General features: G+C 49.6%; 1 protein-coding gene across 1 annotated transcript; it reads right to left on the reverse strand.

Annotated features, from left to right (window-relative positions):
- Positions 1-269: 269 nt before the first annotated feature.
- On the reverse strand, positions 270-16890 carry cyth2 (cytohesin 2). The gene is made up of 12 exons (XM_069182411.1): positions 16692-16890; positions 12812-12962; positions 12227-12293; positions 12021-12139; positions 11787-11867; positions 11596-11708; positions 11019-11167; positions 10567-10678; positions 6248-6324; positions 2252-2323; positions 1877-2031; positions 270-1747 (listed from the first exon to the last, which is right to left on the reverse strand). Exons 1-12 carry the CDS (start codon positions 16750-16752, stop codon positions 1660-1662), a joined length of 1245 nt encoding a protein of 414 aa, XP_069038512.1. The 5' UTR covers positions 16753-16890; the 3' UTR covers positions 270-1659.
- Between the last annotated feature and the right edge of the window lie 365 nt (positions 16891-17255).

Here is a 17255-nt window from a genome sequence, read left to right on the forward strand (position 1 = left end):
CCAGGGATCAGAGCAACAGACCAGGCAGACAATTAAAACACAAAATGAAGTCAAGTCCGATCTTTGCACCAAGAGTTGTAGGAGTGTGGAACAATCTACCCACGATGCTGTTGAAGCCGACAGTCAAGGTTTTCTCGGGAATCAGCTGAGTGATGTCCTGGAATGAGTTCCTACCAAATCACTAAACCTGCCTGATGACTCAAACAGCTTCTCTGAGAGAGCAACAGCATCGCCACCACAAGACAGGAAGCACTAGACAAACACGGATATAAATATACTTCTTTTATTGTCAGTTCACTGCCATGTCCACTCTGCTACATTTGGCACAGGGGACACATTCCCCAGAGTACAATCAATCAGATCCCAGAGGAGACAGCACCTCTGGAGAATCAACAGACCTCTTTCACCCGGGCTCTACTCGCTGTGTCTCCTGTCCTGCTGTGTGTGTTTATTACTGAGGGGTTCTCTGTGATCTCCCCTGTCTCTCTTGCTGCATCTCCTTTCCTGATGTGTGTGTTTATTACTGAGGGGTTCTCTGTGATCTCCCCTCTCTCTCGCTGTGTCTCCTGTCCTGCTGTGTGTGTTTATTACTGAGGGGTTCTCTGTGATCTCCTCTCTCTCCCTGTGTCTCCTGTCCTGCTGTGTGTGTTTATTACTGAGGGGTTCTCTGTAATCTCCCCTCTCTCTCGCTGTGTCTCCTGTCCTGCTGTGTGTGTTTATTACTGAGGGGTTCTGTGATCTCCCCTCTCTCTTGCTGCATCTCCTATCCTCACCATCTGTGTGATGGTCAGTCTGGGTCAGTGGGTCAGTGGGTCAGTGCGGGTCAGTGCGGGTCAGTGCGGGTCAGTGCGGGTCAGTCTGGGTCAGTCTGGGTCAGTCTGGGTCAGTCTGAATGAGTATTTTACTTCTACACTAACCTCCTTCAGAGCTTGAAAATTCACCTCACACACAAACGCATTCAGAAACACGCTAATTTTATCACTCAGGAAAATACATTCGACACATGCAAATACCGCTGAAGAAGAACACAAATCTTAAAAAACATAAGTTAAACCTTTCCTTCCAGGCTGTAAACAAAAAACACAGATATGTATTTACAGAAAGAAATATACAGATTAATAATTAAAACAAGCTGCCTTAACGGTCTTCACAAGCCACCGCTGCTGAGTTTACTGAACCAGAACTGAACACAGTCGCCCCGTCTCTGCTGGATCACCCCTGTCAGGTAATGAACACTACCGGTACAGATGTGTGAACAGGGAGTGCCGTAGCAGTCAGGTACTGAACACTTCAGGTACAGGGTTCAGGGGTGAGGTTTAGGGATGTCAAGGGAAGGGTGCCAGAGAGGGGTGTGGCCAGAGGTGGGGTGTCTGAGAGGGGTGTGGCCAGGGGCGGGGTGTCTGAGAGGGGCGTGGTCAGGGGCGGGGTGTCTGAGAGGGGCGTGGTCACGGGGTGGGGTGTCCGAGAGGGGCGGGGTCAGGGGGCGGGGTGTCTGGTTTGTGTCTGTGTTGAGAGTTGGAAAAGGGGTGGGTCCGGGGGTGGGGACAAGTGTAAAGGTTGGGGAACTGGGGTACAGGCTGGGGAACTGGGGGGTACAGGCTGGGGACCTGGGGGTACAAGCTGGGGAACTAGGGGTACAAGCTGGGGAACTGGGGGTCCTCAAGGCTGCTCCTCCTTCTTCTTCACAGAGATCCTCTTCTTCCTCGCCGCCAGCATCTCGTAGAAGGGGTCCACACTGACCGCAGAGCTGTGGGACAAGAGCGTTAGCAGAGACGTCCTTGTACCCCCTGTAACCCCTCAGTCTCCTCTGTTCCCCCCAGTCCTCCCTGTACCCCCAGTCCTCCCAGTACCCCTGTACCCCAGCCCCCTCTCTCACTTGATGCTGTGGATCCACTCATCCTTCTCCTCGGGTGTGGGGGCTGAGATGCGATAGACCATGTGATTCCCCTCCACCACCCGCCCGTCCGCCTCCGTCTTGCAGGCCTTGATCAGCTGACCGCGGTTATTGGGAATGTAGAGCTCGAAGCAGTTCTGCAGCGAGACACAGAGCGAGAGACATCACACACTGCAGGGCCCTGACAGGGCTGGACTGGGAGCTGGACTAGTTCTTCACTGGGATTATAATCAGACTCCACTGACACTGCCAGAGCAGTCTGAGACTCTCCAGGCTGGACTGGACTGACTGGACTGGGAGCTGGATTGAGACATTACAATGAGCTTGACTGATCACATCTCTCCTACTGCGACTCACAGGTTTCCTGGGATCTTCCACTTCACGAATGCTCAGATTTTCCAGAGGAATGATTCCACGAGGCTCTTTATCCTAAAACACAAACAGTATCACTGTAACACCACCCACACTCCCTCATCCTATAGACACTATAGAGTCACTTACAGCAGTATCACTGTAACAACACTCACACTCCCTCATCCTATAGACTCTATAGAGTCACACACAGCAGTATCACTGTAACAACACTCACACTCCCTCATCCTATAGACTCTATAGAGTCACAGACAGCAGTATCACTGTAACAACACCCACACTGCCTCATCCTATAGACTCTATAGAGTCACAGGCAGCAGTATCACTGTAACAACACTCACACTGCCTCATCCTATAGACTCTATAGAGTCACAGGCAGCAGTATCACTGTAACAACACTCACACTCCCTCATCCTATAGACTCAAGAGTCACAGACAGCAGTATCACTGTAACACCACTCACACTCCCTCATCCTATAGACTCTATAGTCACAGACAGCAGTATCACTGTAACAACACTCACACTCCCTCATCCTATAGACTCAAGAGTCACAGACAGCAGTATCACTGTAACAACACTCACACTCCCTCATCCTATAGACTCTATAGTCACAGACAGCAGTATCACTGTAACAACACTCACACTGCCTCATCCTATAGACTCTATAGTCACAGACAGCAGTATCACTGTAACAACACTCACACTCCCTCATCCTATAGACTCTATAGAGTCACAGGCAGCAGTATCACTGTAACACCACTCACACTCCCTCATCCTATAGACTCTATAGAGTCACAGACAGCAGTATCACTGTAACAACACTCACACTCCCTCATCCTATAGACTCTATAGTCACAGACAGCAGTATCACTGTAACAACACTCACACTCCCTCATCCTATAGACTCTATAGAGTCACAGACAACAGTATCACTGTAACAACACTCACACTCCCTCATCCTATAGACTCAAGAGTCACAGACAGCAGTATCACTGTAACAACACTCAGACTCCCTCATCCTATAGACTCTCTAGAGTCACAGACAGCAGTATCACTGCAACAACACTCACACTCCCTCATCCTATAGACTCTATAGAGTCACAGACAACAGTATCACTGTAACAACACTCACACTCCCTCATCCTATAGACTCTATAGAGTCACAGACAGCAGTATCACTGTAACAACACTCACACTCCCTCATCCTATAGACTCTATAGAGTCACAGACAACAGTATCACTGTAACACCACTCACACTCCCTCATCCTATAGACTCTATAGAGTCACAGGCAGCAGTATCACTGTAACACCACTCACACTCCCTCATCCTATAGACTCTATAGAGTCACAGACAGCAGTATCACTGTAACAACACTCACACTCCCTCATCCTATAGACTCTATAGAGTCACAGGCAGCAGTATCACTGTAACACCACTCACACTCCCTCATCCTATAGACTCTATAGAGTCACAGACAGCAGTATCACTGTAACAACACTCACACTCCCTCATCCTATAGACTCTATAGAGTCACAGACAGCAGTATCACTGTAACAACACTCACACTCCCTCATCCTATAGACTCAAGAGTCACAGACAGCAGTATCACTGTAACAACACTCACACTCCCTCATCCTATAGACTCTATAGAGTCACAGACAGCAGTATCACTGTAACAACACTCACACTCCCTCATCCTATAGACTCTATAGAGTCACAGACAGCAGTGTCACTGTAACAACACTCACACTCCCTCATCCTATAGACTCTATAGTCACAGACAGCAGTATCACTGTAACAACACTCACACTCCCTCATCCTATAGACTCTATAGAGTCACAGACAGCAGTGTCACTGTAACAACACTCACACTGCCTCATCCTATAGACTCTATAGAGTCACAGACAGCAGTATCACTGTAACACTCACACTCCCTCATCCTATAGACTCTATAGAGTCACAGACAGCAGTATCACTGTAACAACACTCACACTCCCTCATCCTATAGACTCTATAGTCACAGACAGCAGTATCACTGTAACACCACTCACACTCCCTCATCCTATAGACTCTATAGAGTCACAGACAGCAGTGTCACTGTAACAACACTCACACTGCCTCATCCTATAGACTCTATAGAGTCACAGACAGCAGTATCACTGTAACACTCACACTCCCTCATCCTATAGACTCTATAGAGTCACAGACAGCAGTATCACTGTAACAACACTCACACTCCCTCATCCTATAGACTCAAGAGTCACAGACAGCAGTATCACTGTAACACCACTCACACTCCCTCATCCTATAGACTCTATAGTCACAGACAGCAGTATCACTGTAACAACACTCACACTCCCTCATCCTATAGACTCAAGAGTCACAGACAGCAGTATCACTGTAACAACACTCACACTCCCTCATCCTATAGACTCTATAGTCACAGACAGCAGTATCACTGTAACAACACTCACACTGCCTCATCCTATAGACTCTATAGTCACAGACAGCAGTATCACTGTAACAACACTCACACTCCCTCATCCTATAGACTCTATAGAGTCACAGGCAGCAGTATCACTGTAACACCACTCACACTCCCTCATCCTATAGACTCTATAGAGTCACAGACAGCAGTATCACTGTAACAACACTCACACTCCCTCATCCTATAGACTCTATAGTCACAGACAGCAGTATCACTGTAACAACACTCACACTCCCTCATCCTATAGACTCTATAGAGTCACAGACAACAGTATCACTGTAACAACACTCACACTCCCTCATCCTATAGACTCAAGAGTCACAGACAGCAGTATCACTGTAACAACACTCAGACTCCCTCATCCTATAGACTCTCTAGAGTCACAGACAGCAGTATCACTGCAACAACACTCACACTCCCTCATCCTATAGACTCTATAGAGTCACAGACAACAGTATCACTGTAACAACACTCACACTCCCTCATCCTATAGACTCTATAGAGTCACAGACAGCAGTATCACTGTAACAACACTCACACTCCCTCATCCTATAGACTCTATAGAGTCACAGACAACAGTATCACTGTAACACCACTCACACTCCCTCATCCTATAGACTCTATAGAGTCACAGGCAGCAGTATCACTGTAACACCACTCACACTCCCTCATCCTATAGACTCTATAGAGTCACAGACAGCAGTATCACTGTAACAACACTCACACTCCCTCATCCTATAGACTCTATAGAGTCACAGGCAGCAGTATCACTGTAACACCACTCACACTCCCTCATCCTATAGACTCTATAGAGTCACAGACAGCAGTATCACTGTAACAACACTCACACTCCCTCATCCTATAGACTCTATAGAGTCACAGACAGCAGTATCACTGTAACAACACTCACACTCCCTCATCCTATAGACTCAAGAGTCACAGACAGCAGTATCACTGTAACAACACTCACACTCCCTCATCCTATAGACTCTATAGAGTCACAGACAGCAGTATCACTGTAACAACACTCACACTCCCTCATCCTATAGACTCTATAGAGTCACAGACAGCAGTGTCACTGTAACAACACTCACACTCCCTCATCCTATAGACTCTATAGTCACAGACAGCAGTATCACTGTAACAACACTCACACTCCCTCATCCTATAGACTCTATAGAGTCACAGACAGCAGTGTCACTGTAACAACACTCACACTGCCTCATCCTATAGACTCTATAGAGTCACAGACAGCAGTATCACTGTAACACTCACACTCCCTCATCCTATAGACTCTATAGAGTCACAGACAGCAGTATCACTGTAACAACACTCACACTCCCTCATCCTATAGACTCTATAGAGTCACAGACAGCAGTATCACTGTAACAACACTCACACTCCCTCATCCTATAGACTCTACTATATATTATGAGAATTATGGTGCTATTACATATACCATGGTGTTATTATAGTGTTATTACACATACCGTGGTATACTCGAAATAGTACAGACAGTTATCAGTCAGAATGAACCACCGGCGTTTCCATGTCTTCACACGGCCTCCTGTCATGAACATAAAATAGAGCTTCAGTCCCAGTGCAGTAGAACAGTCTGTTACAATAGGAGCTACAGTCCCAGTGCAGTAGAACAGTCTGTTACAGTAGGAGCTACAGTCCCAGTACAGTAGAACAGTCTGTTACAATAGGAGCTACAGTCCCAGTGCAGTAGAACAGTATGCTACAATAAGAGCTACAGTCCCAGTGCAGTAGAACAGTCTGTTACAGTAGGAGCTACAGTCCCAGTACAGTAGACCAGTCTGTTACAATAGGAGCTACAGTCCCAGTGCAGAAGAACAGTCTGTTACAGTAGGAGCTACAGTCCCAGTACAGTAGACCAGTCTGTTACAATAGGAGCTACAGTCCCAGTGCAGAAGAACAGTCTGTTACAGTAGGAGCTACAGTCCCAGTACAGTAGAACAGTCTGTTACAATAGGAGCTACAGTCCCAGTGCAGTAGAACAGTCCTGTTACAATAGGAGCTACAGTCCCAGTGCAGTAGAACAGTCTGTTACAATAGGAGCTACAGTCCCAGTGCAGTAGAACAGTCTGTTACAGTAGGAGCTACAGTCCCAGTACAGTAGAACAGTCCTGTTCCAATAGGAGCTACAGTCCCAGTGCAGTAGAACAGTCTGTTACAGTAGGAGCTACAGTCCCAGTGCAGTAGAACAGTCCTGTTACAATAGGAGCTACAGTCCCAGTACAGTAGAACAGTCCTGTTACAACAAGAGCTACAGTCCCAGTACAGTAGAACAGTCTGTTACAATAGGAGCTACAGTCCCAGTGCAGTAGAAGTCTGTTACAATAGGAGCTACAGTCCCAGTGCAGTAGAACAGTCTGTTACAGTAGGAGCTACAGTCCCAGTGCAGTAGAACAGTCTGTTACAGTAGGAGCTACAGTCCCAGTACAGTAGAACAGTCCTGTTACAATAGGAGCTACAGTCCCAGTGCAGTAGAACAGTCTGTTACAATAGGAGCTACAGTCCCAGTGCAGTAGAACAGTCTGTTACAATAGGAGCTACAGTCCCAGTGCAGTAGAACAGTCTGTTACAGTAGGAGCTACAGTCCCAGAACAGTAGAACAGTCTGTTACAATGGGAGCAACAGTCCCAGAACAGTCCTGTTACAACAGGAGCTACAGTCCCAGTGTGGTTGAACAGTCCTGTTACAATAGGAGCTACAGTCCCAGTACAGTAGAACAGTCCTGTTACAATAGGAGCTACAGTCCCAGTACAGTAGAACACTCCTGTTACAATAGGAGCTACAGTCCCAGTACAGTAGAACAGTCCTGTTACAATATGAGAAACAGTCCCAGTGCAGTAGAATAGTCTGTTACAGTAGGAGCTACAGTCCCAGTGCAGTAGAACAGTCTGTTACAATAGGAGCTACAGTCCCAGTACAGTAGAACAGTCTGCTACAATAGGAGCAACAGTCCCAGAACAGTCCTGTTACAACAGGAGCTACAGTCCCAGTGCAGTAGAACAGTCCTGTTACAATAGGAGCTACAGTCCCAGTGCAGTAGAACAGTCTGTTACAGTAGGAGCTACAGTCCCAGTACAGTAGAATAGTCCTGTTACAACAAGAGCTACAGTCCCAGTACAGTAGAACAGTCTGTTACAATAGGAGCTACAGTCCCAGTGCAGTAGAACAGTCTGTTACAGTAGGAGCTACAGTCCCAGTACAGTAGAACAGTCCTGTTACAATAGGAGCTACAGTCCCAGTGCAGTAGAACAGTCTGTTACAATAGGAGCTACAGTCCCAGTACAGTAGAACAGTCTGTTACAATAGGAGCTACAGTCCCAGTGCAGTAGAACAGTCTGTTACAATAGGAGCTACAGTCCCAGTGCAGTAGAACAGTCTGTTACAATAGGAGCTACAGTCCCAGTACAGAAGAACAGTCTGTTACAATAGGAGCTACAGTCCCAGTGCAGTAGAACAGTCTGTTACAATAGGAGCTACAGTCCCAGTGCAGTAGAACAGTCTGTTACAGTAGGAGCTACAGTCCCAGTACAGTAGAACAGTCTGTTACAGTAGGAGCTACAGTCCCAGTACAGTAGAACAGTCCTGTTACAATAGGAGCTACAGTCCCAGTACAGTAGAACAGTCGGTTACAATAGGAGCTACAGTCCCAGTGCAGTAGAACAGTCCTGTTACAATAGGAGCTACAGTCCCAGTGCAGTAGAACAGTCTGTTACAGTAGGAGCTACAGTCCCAGTACAGTAGAATAGTCCTGTTACAACAAGAGCTACAGTCCCAGTACAGTAGAACAGTCTGTTACAATAGGAGCTACAGTCCCAGTGCAGTAGAACAGTCTGTTACAGTAGGAGCTACAGTCCCAGTACAGTAGAACAGTCCTGTTACAATAGGAGCTACAGTCCCAGTGCAGTAGAACAGTCTGTTACAATAGGAGCTACAGTCCCAGTGCAGTAGAACAGTCTGTTACAGTAGGAGCTACAGTCCCAGTACAGAAGAACAGTCTGTTACAATAGGAGCTACAGTCCCAGTGCAGTAGAACAGTCTGTTACAATAGGAGCTACAGTCCCAGTGCAGTAGAACAGTCTGTTACAGTAGGAGCTACAGTCCCAGTACAGTAGAACAGTCTGTTACAGTAGGAGCTACAGTCCCAGTACAGTAGAACAGTCCTGTTACAATAGGAGCTACAGTCCCAGTACAGTAGAACAGTCGGTTACAATAGGAGCTACAGTCCCAGTGCAGTAGAACAGTCCTGTTACAATAGGAGCTACAGTCCCAGTACAGTAGAACAGTCTGTTACAATAGGAGCTACAGTCCCAGTGCAGAACAGTCTGTTACAATAGGAGCTACAGTCCCAGTGCAGTAGAACATTCTGTTACAATAGGAGCTACAGTCCCAGTGCAGTAGAACAGTCTGTTACAGTAGGAGCTACAGTCCCAGTACAGTAGAACAGTCCTGTTACAATAGGAGCTACAGTCCCAGTGCAGTAGAACAGTCTGTTACAGTAGGAGCTACAGTCCCAGTACAGAAGAACAGTCTGTTACAGTAGGAGCTACAGTCCCAGTGCAGTAGAACAGTCTGTTACAGTAGGAGCTACAGTCCCAGTGCAGTAGAACAGTCTGTTACAATAGGAGCTACAGTCCCAGTGCAGTAGAACAGTCTGTTACAATAGGAGCTACAGTCCCAGTGCAGTAGAACAGTCTGTTACAGTAGGAGCTACAGTCCCAGTACAGAAGAACAGTCTGTTACAATAGGAGCTACAGTCCCAGTGCAGTAGAACAGTCTGTTACAATAGGAGCTACAGTCCCAGAACAGTCTGTTACAATAGGAGCTACAGTCCCAGTGCAGTAGAACAGTCTGTTACAGCAGGAGCTACAGGAGAAGGATTGTGTCCACAGCAGTTCAGGTGTTGGGGGGAAGGTGGACAATCGCGGTGGAGAGATGAATGAAGACAGAAGAGAAGCCAGGCAGCCCTGTCCTGAGTACCTACCTCCTGGCAGACGCCCAGCGGCAGAGCGAGGAGGCGGAGCAGTGCCCGCAGACAGGAGGACAGGCGGACAGGCAGACAGGTGGACAGAGAGAAGACAGGACAGGTGTTAGTGGCAGCAAGTCAGAAACCCCATCATGCAGGACACAGAGTCAGGACAACACAGAGAGAGCCAGGAGAGAACTGACCAGCAGGACAGTGTAGTCCACTCCCACCCCAGGACACCGGACCACCAGGACAGCAGACCACCAGGACAGTCCATTTCCACCCCAGGACAGCGGACCACCAGGACAGTCCACTCCCACCCCAGGACAGCGGACCACCAGGACAGTCCACTCCCACCCCAGGACACCGGACCATCAGGACAGCAGACCACCAGGACAGTCCACTCCCACCCCAGGACAGCGGACCACCAGGACAGTCCACTCCCACCTGAGGACAGCTGACCACCGGGACAGTCCACTCCCACCCCAGGACAGCGGACCACCAGGACAGTCCACTCCCACCCCAGGACAGCGGACCACCAGGACAGTCCACTCCCACCCGAGGACAGCTGACCACCAGGACAGTCCACTCCCACCCCAGGACACCGGACCATCAGGACAGCAGACCACCAGGACAGTCCACTCCCACCCCAGGACAGCGGACCACCAGGACAGTCCACTCCCACCCGAGGACAGCTGACCACCAGGACAGTCCACTCCCACCCCAGGACACCGGACCAACAGGACCATCATGCCTCTCTCCCAGTGAAGCTGCAGTCTGGACACTGCAGACACTGCAGACACTCACCCAGCTTGAGCAGCCAGCCCTCCCGGTCGGGGTTGAAGAACGTGTGTGTGAGGTCATTCCCATCATCCTCGGGGATCTTGAAGGGCTCGTTCTTAATGCTCTCGTACAAGTTCTGCAAGACAGGGAAATCCTGGTCAACACTGTCTGAAGAAAGACTGCAGAGACACAGGGGGACACATCAGAGACACACAGAGGGACAGGGGGACACAGCAGGACACACAGAGGGACAAAGAGACACAGAGGGACACACAGATATAAACGGGGGACAGAGGGACACAGAGACACACAAATATAGACGGGGGATAGAGGGACACAGAGACACACAGATATAGACAAGGGACAGAGGGACACAGATATAGACAGGGGACAGAAGGATATAAAGGGACAAACAGATATGGACAGGAGACAGAGGGGGACACAGATACAGACAGGGGACAGAAGGTCACTCTCACCCTGAGCAGCTCCTCGGGCAGATCTCCGCCCTCGTTGATGCCTCTGTTCATGGAGACAAACCTCTCGGCGCTGGGCTTGTCTCTCACGTTGGGGTTGTGCAGGCTGGTGTTCAGCATGATGATGGCAAACGACAGGACATAGCAGGTGTCTGGAAGAGAGGACAGCGTCAGTGCAGGTACAGTAGTGTGTCAGAGTGTCAGTGCAGAATCAGTGTATCAGTAAGACTAGCAGAGTATTGGTATCAGAGTATCAGTATTACTGTCAGAGTATCGGTATCAGAATTACTGTCAGAGTATCAGTATTACTATCACAGTATCAGAGTATCAGCTTATCAGTATTACAATCAGAATGTCAGTATTACTGTCAGAGTATCAGTATTATTGTCAGAGTATTGGTATCAGAGTATCAGTATTACTGTCAGAGTATCACTATTACTAGCAGATTCTATTCTCTGCAGTACCTGTGCTCCAAAAGACTCCGGCTTTGCAGTGACAGTACCGGTACCGCCGGGTCAGTACCTGTGCTCTGGAAGACTCCGGCGTTGCAGTGACAGTACTGGTACCGCCGGGTCAGTACCTGTGCTCTGGAAGACTCCAGCGTTGCAGTGACAGTACCGCTGAGCGAAGGCCTCCATCATTCTGTCGATTTTCTGAGCCTCACCAGGCAGACGGAAACTCCACAGGAACTGCCTGACAGAGCACACACACACTTGGTACACTCGTTAAACACAAACACACACACACACAGTGACACACACAGTCACTGACCTGAGTGCCTGCACCAGGTTAAGGTCGGTGAACTCATGCAGATCAACAAAGGCTTGAAGGACTTTAATGTTGAATTCATCTCTAGAGGAGAGACAGAGCATTAGTGCAGAACAGTGCTAAAGATGTACACAGACACACATACTCACACACAGCACACACTCACTCAGCACAGACACGCACACTCAGGCACAGACACGCGCGCACACTCTCACACACACACACACACACACACACCTCTCTCCCAGGTAATCCCCAATGGCTGTCTTGTTCAGACCCTCTCCCTTGTACAGGAACTGCGCGATGTCCTCTGTAGTCTGCCCGAGCAGCTCGTTATCCACCAGGAACGCGATGCCCTGCAACAGAACAAAGATGGGCGTGATCACACGGGCCAGCAGGCCGGGCAGGGACCAGGACCGGAACCAGGACCAGGACTCAGTCACCTTCTTCGGGTCCATGTTGAATTTCTTCCTGCCCATGGCCACATGACGACTCTTCTGGAGTGTTTTACTGCAAGACAAGCAAGCAGGAGAGCGTGTAAACTATACTCAGAGTCCTTCCCAGTCAAGCACAGGGCCCAGTACAGCACAGCACCCACAGAGCGTCTGGAGTCAGTCTGGAGAACACTATACTCAGAGCGTCTGGAGTCACTAAGCAGTACACTATACTCAGGGTGTCAGGAGTCAGTCTGGAGTACAATATACTCAGAGCGTCAGGAGTCAGTCTGGAGAACACTATACTCAGAGTGTCAGGAGTCAGTCTGGAGTACAATATACTCAGAATGTCTGGAGTCAGTCTGGAGTACAATATACTCAGAGCGTCAGGAGTCAGTCTGGAGAACACTATACTCAGAGTGTCAGGAGTCAGTCTGGAGTACAATATACTCAGAATGTCTGGAGTCAGTCTGGAGAACACTATACTCAGAGTGTCAGGAGTCAGTCTGGAGTACAATGTACTCAGAGTGCCTGGAGTCAGTGAGCAGTACACTATACTCAGGAGAGTATACTATGATGCTCCTGGTGTCCTACCTGCCCTCAGTACTGGCCTCCAGCCCTTCCACCTCCAGGATGGCCTCTCTGAGCTCCTCCCTCAGTCTCTGGATCTCCAGCAGCAGAGCTCCCTTCCTCCTGCGAATCTCCTCCAGCTCCACGTGCTCCTCAGGAGTCAGATCCACTGGGACTGAGGAGGAGAGAGAGGTTAACACACACCAGCACAGTGACCCTGACTGACTGGACACACCAGCACAGTGACCCTGACTGACTGACTGGACACTACAGCACAGTGACCCTGACTGACTGACTGGACACTACAGCACAGAGACACTGACTGACTGACTGGACACTACAGCACAGAGACACTGACTGACTGACTGGACACTACAGCACAGAGACACTGACTGACTGACTGGACACTACAGCACAGAGACACTGACTGACTGACTGGACACTACAGCACAGAGACCCTGACTGACTGACTGGACACTACAGCACAGTGACCCTGACTGACTGACTGGACACTACAGCACAGAGACACTGACTGACTGACTGGACACTACAGCACAGTGACCCTGACTGACTGACTGGACACTACAGCACAGAGACACTGACTGACTGACTGGACACTACAGCACAGAAACACTGACTAACTGACTGGACACTACAGCACAGTGACCCTGACTGACTGGACACTACAACACAGAGACACTGACTGACTGACTGGACACTACAGCACAGTGACCCTGACTGACTGACTGGACACTACAGCACAGTGACCCTGACTGACTGACTGGACACTACAGCACAGAGACACTGACTGACTGACTGACTGACTGACTGGACACTACAGCACAGTGACCCTGACTGACTGACTGGACACTACAGCACAGTGACCCTGACTGACTGACTGGACACTACAGCACAGAGACACTGACTGACTGACTGGACACTACAGCACAGAGACACTGACTGACTGACTGACTGACTGGACACTACAGCACAGTGACCCTGACTGACTGACTGGACACTACAGCACAGTGACCCTGACTGACTGACTGGACACTACAGCACAGTGACCCTGACTGACTGGACACTACAGCACAGAGACACTGACTGACTGACTGGACACTACAGCACAGTGACCCTGACTGACTGGACACTACAGCACAGAGACACTGACTGACTGACTGGACACTACAGCACAGTGACCCTGACTGACTGGACACTACAGCACAGTGACCCTGACTGACTGACTGGACACTACAGCACAGTGACCCTGACTGACCGACTGGACACTACAGCACAGTGACCCTGACTGACCGACTGGACACTACAGCACAGAGACACTGACTGACCGACTGGACACTACAGCACAGTGACCCTGACTGACCGACTGGACACTACAGCACAGTGACCCTGACTGACTGACTGGACACTACAGCACAGTGACCCTGACTGACTGGACACTACAGCACAGAGACACTGACTGACTGACTGGACACTACAGCACAGAAACACTGACTAACTGACTGGACACTACAGCACAGTGACCCTGACTGACTGGACACTACAACACAGAGACACTGACTGACTGACTGGACACTACAGCACAGTGACCCTGACTGACTGACTGGACACTACAGCACAGTGACCCTGACTGACTGACTGGACACTACAGCACAGAGACACTGACTGACTGACTGACTGACTGACTGGACACTACAGCACAGTGACCCTGACTGACTGACTGGACACTACAGCACAGTGACCCTGACTGACTGACTGGACACTACAGCACAGAGACACTGACTGACTGACTGGACACTACAGCACAGAGACACTGACTGACTGACTGACTGACTGGACACTATAGCACAGTGACCCTGACTGACTGACTGGACACTACAGCACAGTGACCCTGACTGACTGACTGGACACTACAGCACAGAGACACTGACTGACTGACTGACTGACTGGACACTACAGCACAGTGACCCTGACTGACTGACTGGACACTACAGCACAGTGACCCTGACTGACTGACTGGACACTACAGCACAGAGACACTGACTGACTGACTGACTGACTGGACACTATAGCACAGTGACCCTGACTGACTGACTGGACACTACAGCACAGTGACCCTGACTGACTGACTGGACACTACAGCACAGTGACCCTGACTGACTGACTGGACACTACAGCACAGTGACCCTGACTGACTGGACACTACAGCACAGAGACACTGACTGACTGACTGGACACTACAGCACAGAAACACTGACTAACTGACTGGACACTACAGCACAGTGACCCTGACTGACTGGACACTACAACACAGAGACACTGACTGACTGACTGGACACTACAGCACAGTGACCCTGACTGACTGACTGGACACTACAGCACAGTGACCCTGACTGACTGACTGGACACTACAGCACAGTGACCCTGACTGACTGACTGGACACTACAGCACAGAGACACTGACTGACTGACTGACTGACTGACTGACTGACTGGACACTACAGCACAGTGACCCTGACTGACTGACTGGACACTACAGCACAGTGACCCTGACTGACTGACTGGACACTACAGCACAGAGACACTGACTGACTGACTGGACACTACAGCACAGAGACACTGACTGACTGACTGACTGACTGGACACTATAGCACAGTGACCCTGACTGACTGACTGGACACTACAGCACAGTGACCCTGACTGACTGACTGGACACTACAGCACAGTGACCCTGACTGACTGGACACTACAGCACAGAGACACTGACTGACTGACTGGACACTACAGCACAGTGACCCTGACTGACTGGACACTACAGCACAGAGACACTGACTGACTGACTGGACACTACAGCACAGTGACCCTGACTGACTGGACACTACAGCACAGTGACCCTGACTGACCGACTGGACACTACAGCACAGAGACACTGACTGACCGACTGGACACTACAGCACAGTGACCCTGACTGACCGACTGGACACTACAGCACAGTGACCCTGACTGACTGACTGGACACTACAGCACAGTGACCCTGACTGACTGACTGGACACTACAGCACAGTGACCCTGACTGACTGGACACTACAGCACAGAGACACTGACTGACTGGACACTACAGCACAGTGACCCTGACTGACTGACTGACTGGACACTATAGCACAGTGACCCTGACTGACTGACTGACTGGACACTACAGCACAGTGACCCTGACTGACTGACTGGACACTACAGCACAGAGACACTGACTGACTGACTGGACACTACAGCACAGTGACCCTGACTGACTGACTGGACACTACAGCACAGAGACACTGACTGACTGACTGGACACTACAGCACAGAGACACTGACTGACTGGACACTACAGCACAGTGACCCTGACTGACTGACTGGACACTACAGCACAGAGACACTGACTGACTGGACACTACAGCACAGAGACACTGACTGACTGGACACTACAGTCAGTCACTGCAGACTCACACCTCTCTCACTCCTGACTCTTGTCTCCAGGGCATCAGAGTGACATTCCTCACATGTGCAACATTCCCAGTATTCCTCAGGACCGGAAAGACCAGACAGACACGGTATCGATGATGATGATGATGTCTCCCTCCCTCACAGACACAAATTTCAAATAGACAGGACAGCGGGACATATAGACATACACTTGCAGACACCCAAAGACACTCAGAGGGGCAGAGATACACTCGCAGACACGCAAAGACACACAGACCAGATCTCCCAGTCGTATCCACCGTGTTTGCTTATATAACCCAGCAGCCCAGAGACGACCCGAGAGGGTTGTGTCGGTCCTGCCTCTGCTGTGACCGATGGTAGCCTGCTTGTGCTCAGAGCCAGCAGGCCGGACTGGTCACTTACTGAAGTCCATCTCGTCCATGATCAGCGGCTCCTGCAGATACCCCACGGGCTCGAATCTCATCCACAGGCCGGACTGGCTGCTCCCGACGGGAAACCGCTGCTCTCACAGAAAAACCAACACCATCGACACGCAGCACAACAGCAGCTCCGTCGCCTCAGACAAAGGAAGACGGAAGAGGAGTCCCGCGTTCCGTCTCGGAATGGCGAGGGGCGGCGGCCATCTTGGGAAGGGACATTCCCGAGTTTCCTCCTTTTCCCATTGGAGAGCAGGAAACTGCCGCCATGTCGGCTCCGCAGGGAGTGGAGGCGTCTTTCCTAGAAACCACCACACGATGGCGGCGTTGCTTTGTAATTCAACCCGATTGAATTAATTCCATTTCCATTCAGTTCTATTCAAGATGCTTTTTTATTGGCATGACCAATGAATAAATCGGTGTTGCCAAAGCAATACAAATAAAATTAACAAAAAAATCTACAGGCACTTACAGATATTTTACAAAACAGACACATCTAAATACAGTTAATGCAAACTAAATCATTAAATATCTAAAAATTAAATAATTG

This window comes from Lepisosteus oculatus, chromosome 23 (genome assembly GCF_040954835.1).
Source record: "Lepisosteus oculatus isolate fLepOcu1 chromosome 23, fLepOcu1.hap2, whole genome shotgun sequence".
Lineage (NCBI taxonomy): Eukaryota > Metazoa > Chordata > Actinopteri > Semionotiformes > Lepisosteidae > Lepisosteus > Lepisosteus oculatus.

Coding starts and splice junctions, on each gene's coding strand:
- cyth2 (XM_069182411.1), bottom strand. CDS start 16,752: ATGAGATTCGAGCCCGTGGGGTATCTGCAGGAGCCGCTGATCATGGAC. Junction 10,679..11,018: donor TGCCCGAGGAGCTGCTCAGG/GTGAGAGTGACC, acceptor CCTGTCTTGCAG/AACTTGTACGAGAGCATTAA. Junction 1,748..1,876: donor GAGTGGATCCACAGCATCAA/GTGAGAGAGGGG, acceptor CTTGTCCCACAG/CTCTGCGGTCAGTGTGGACC.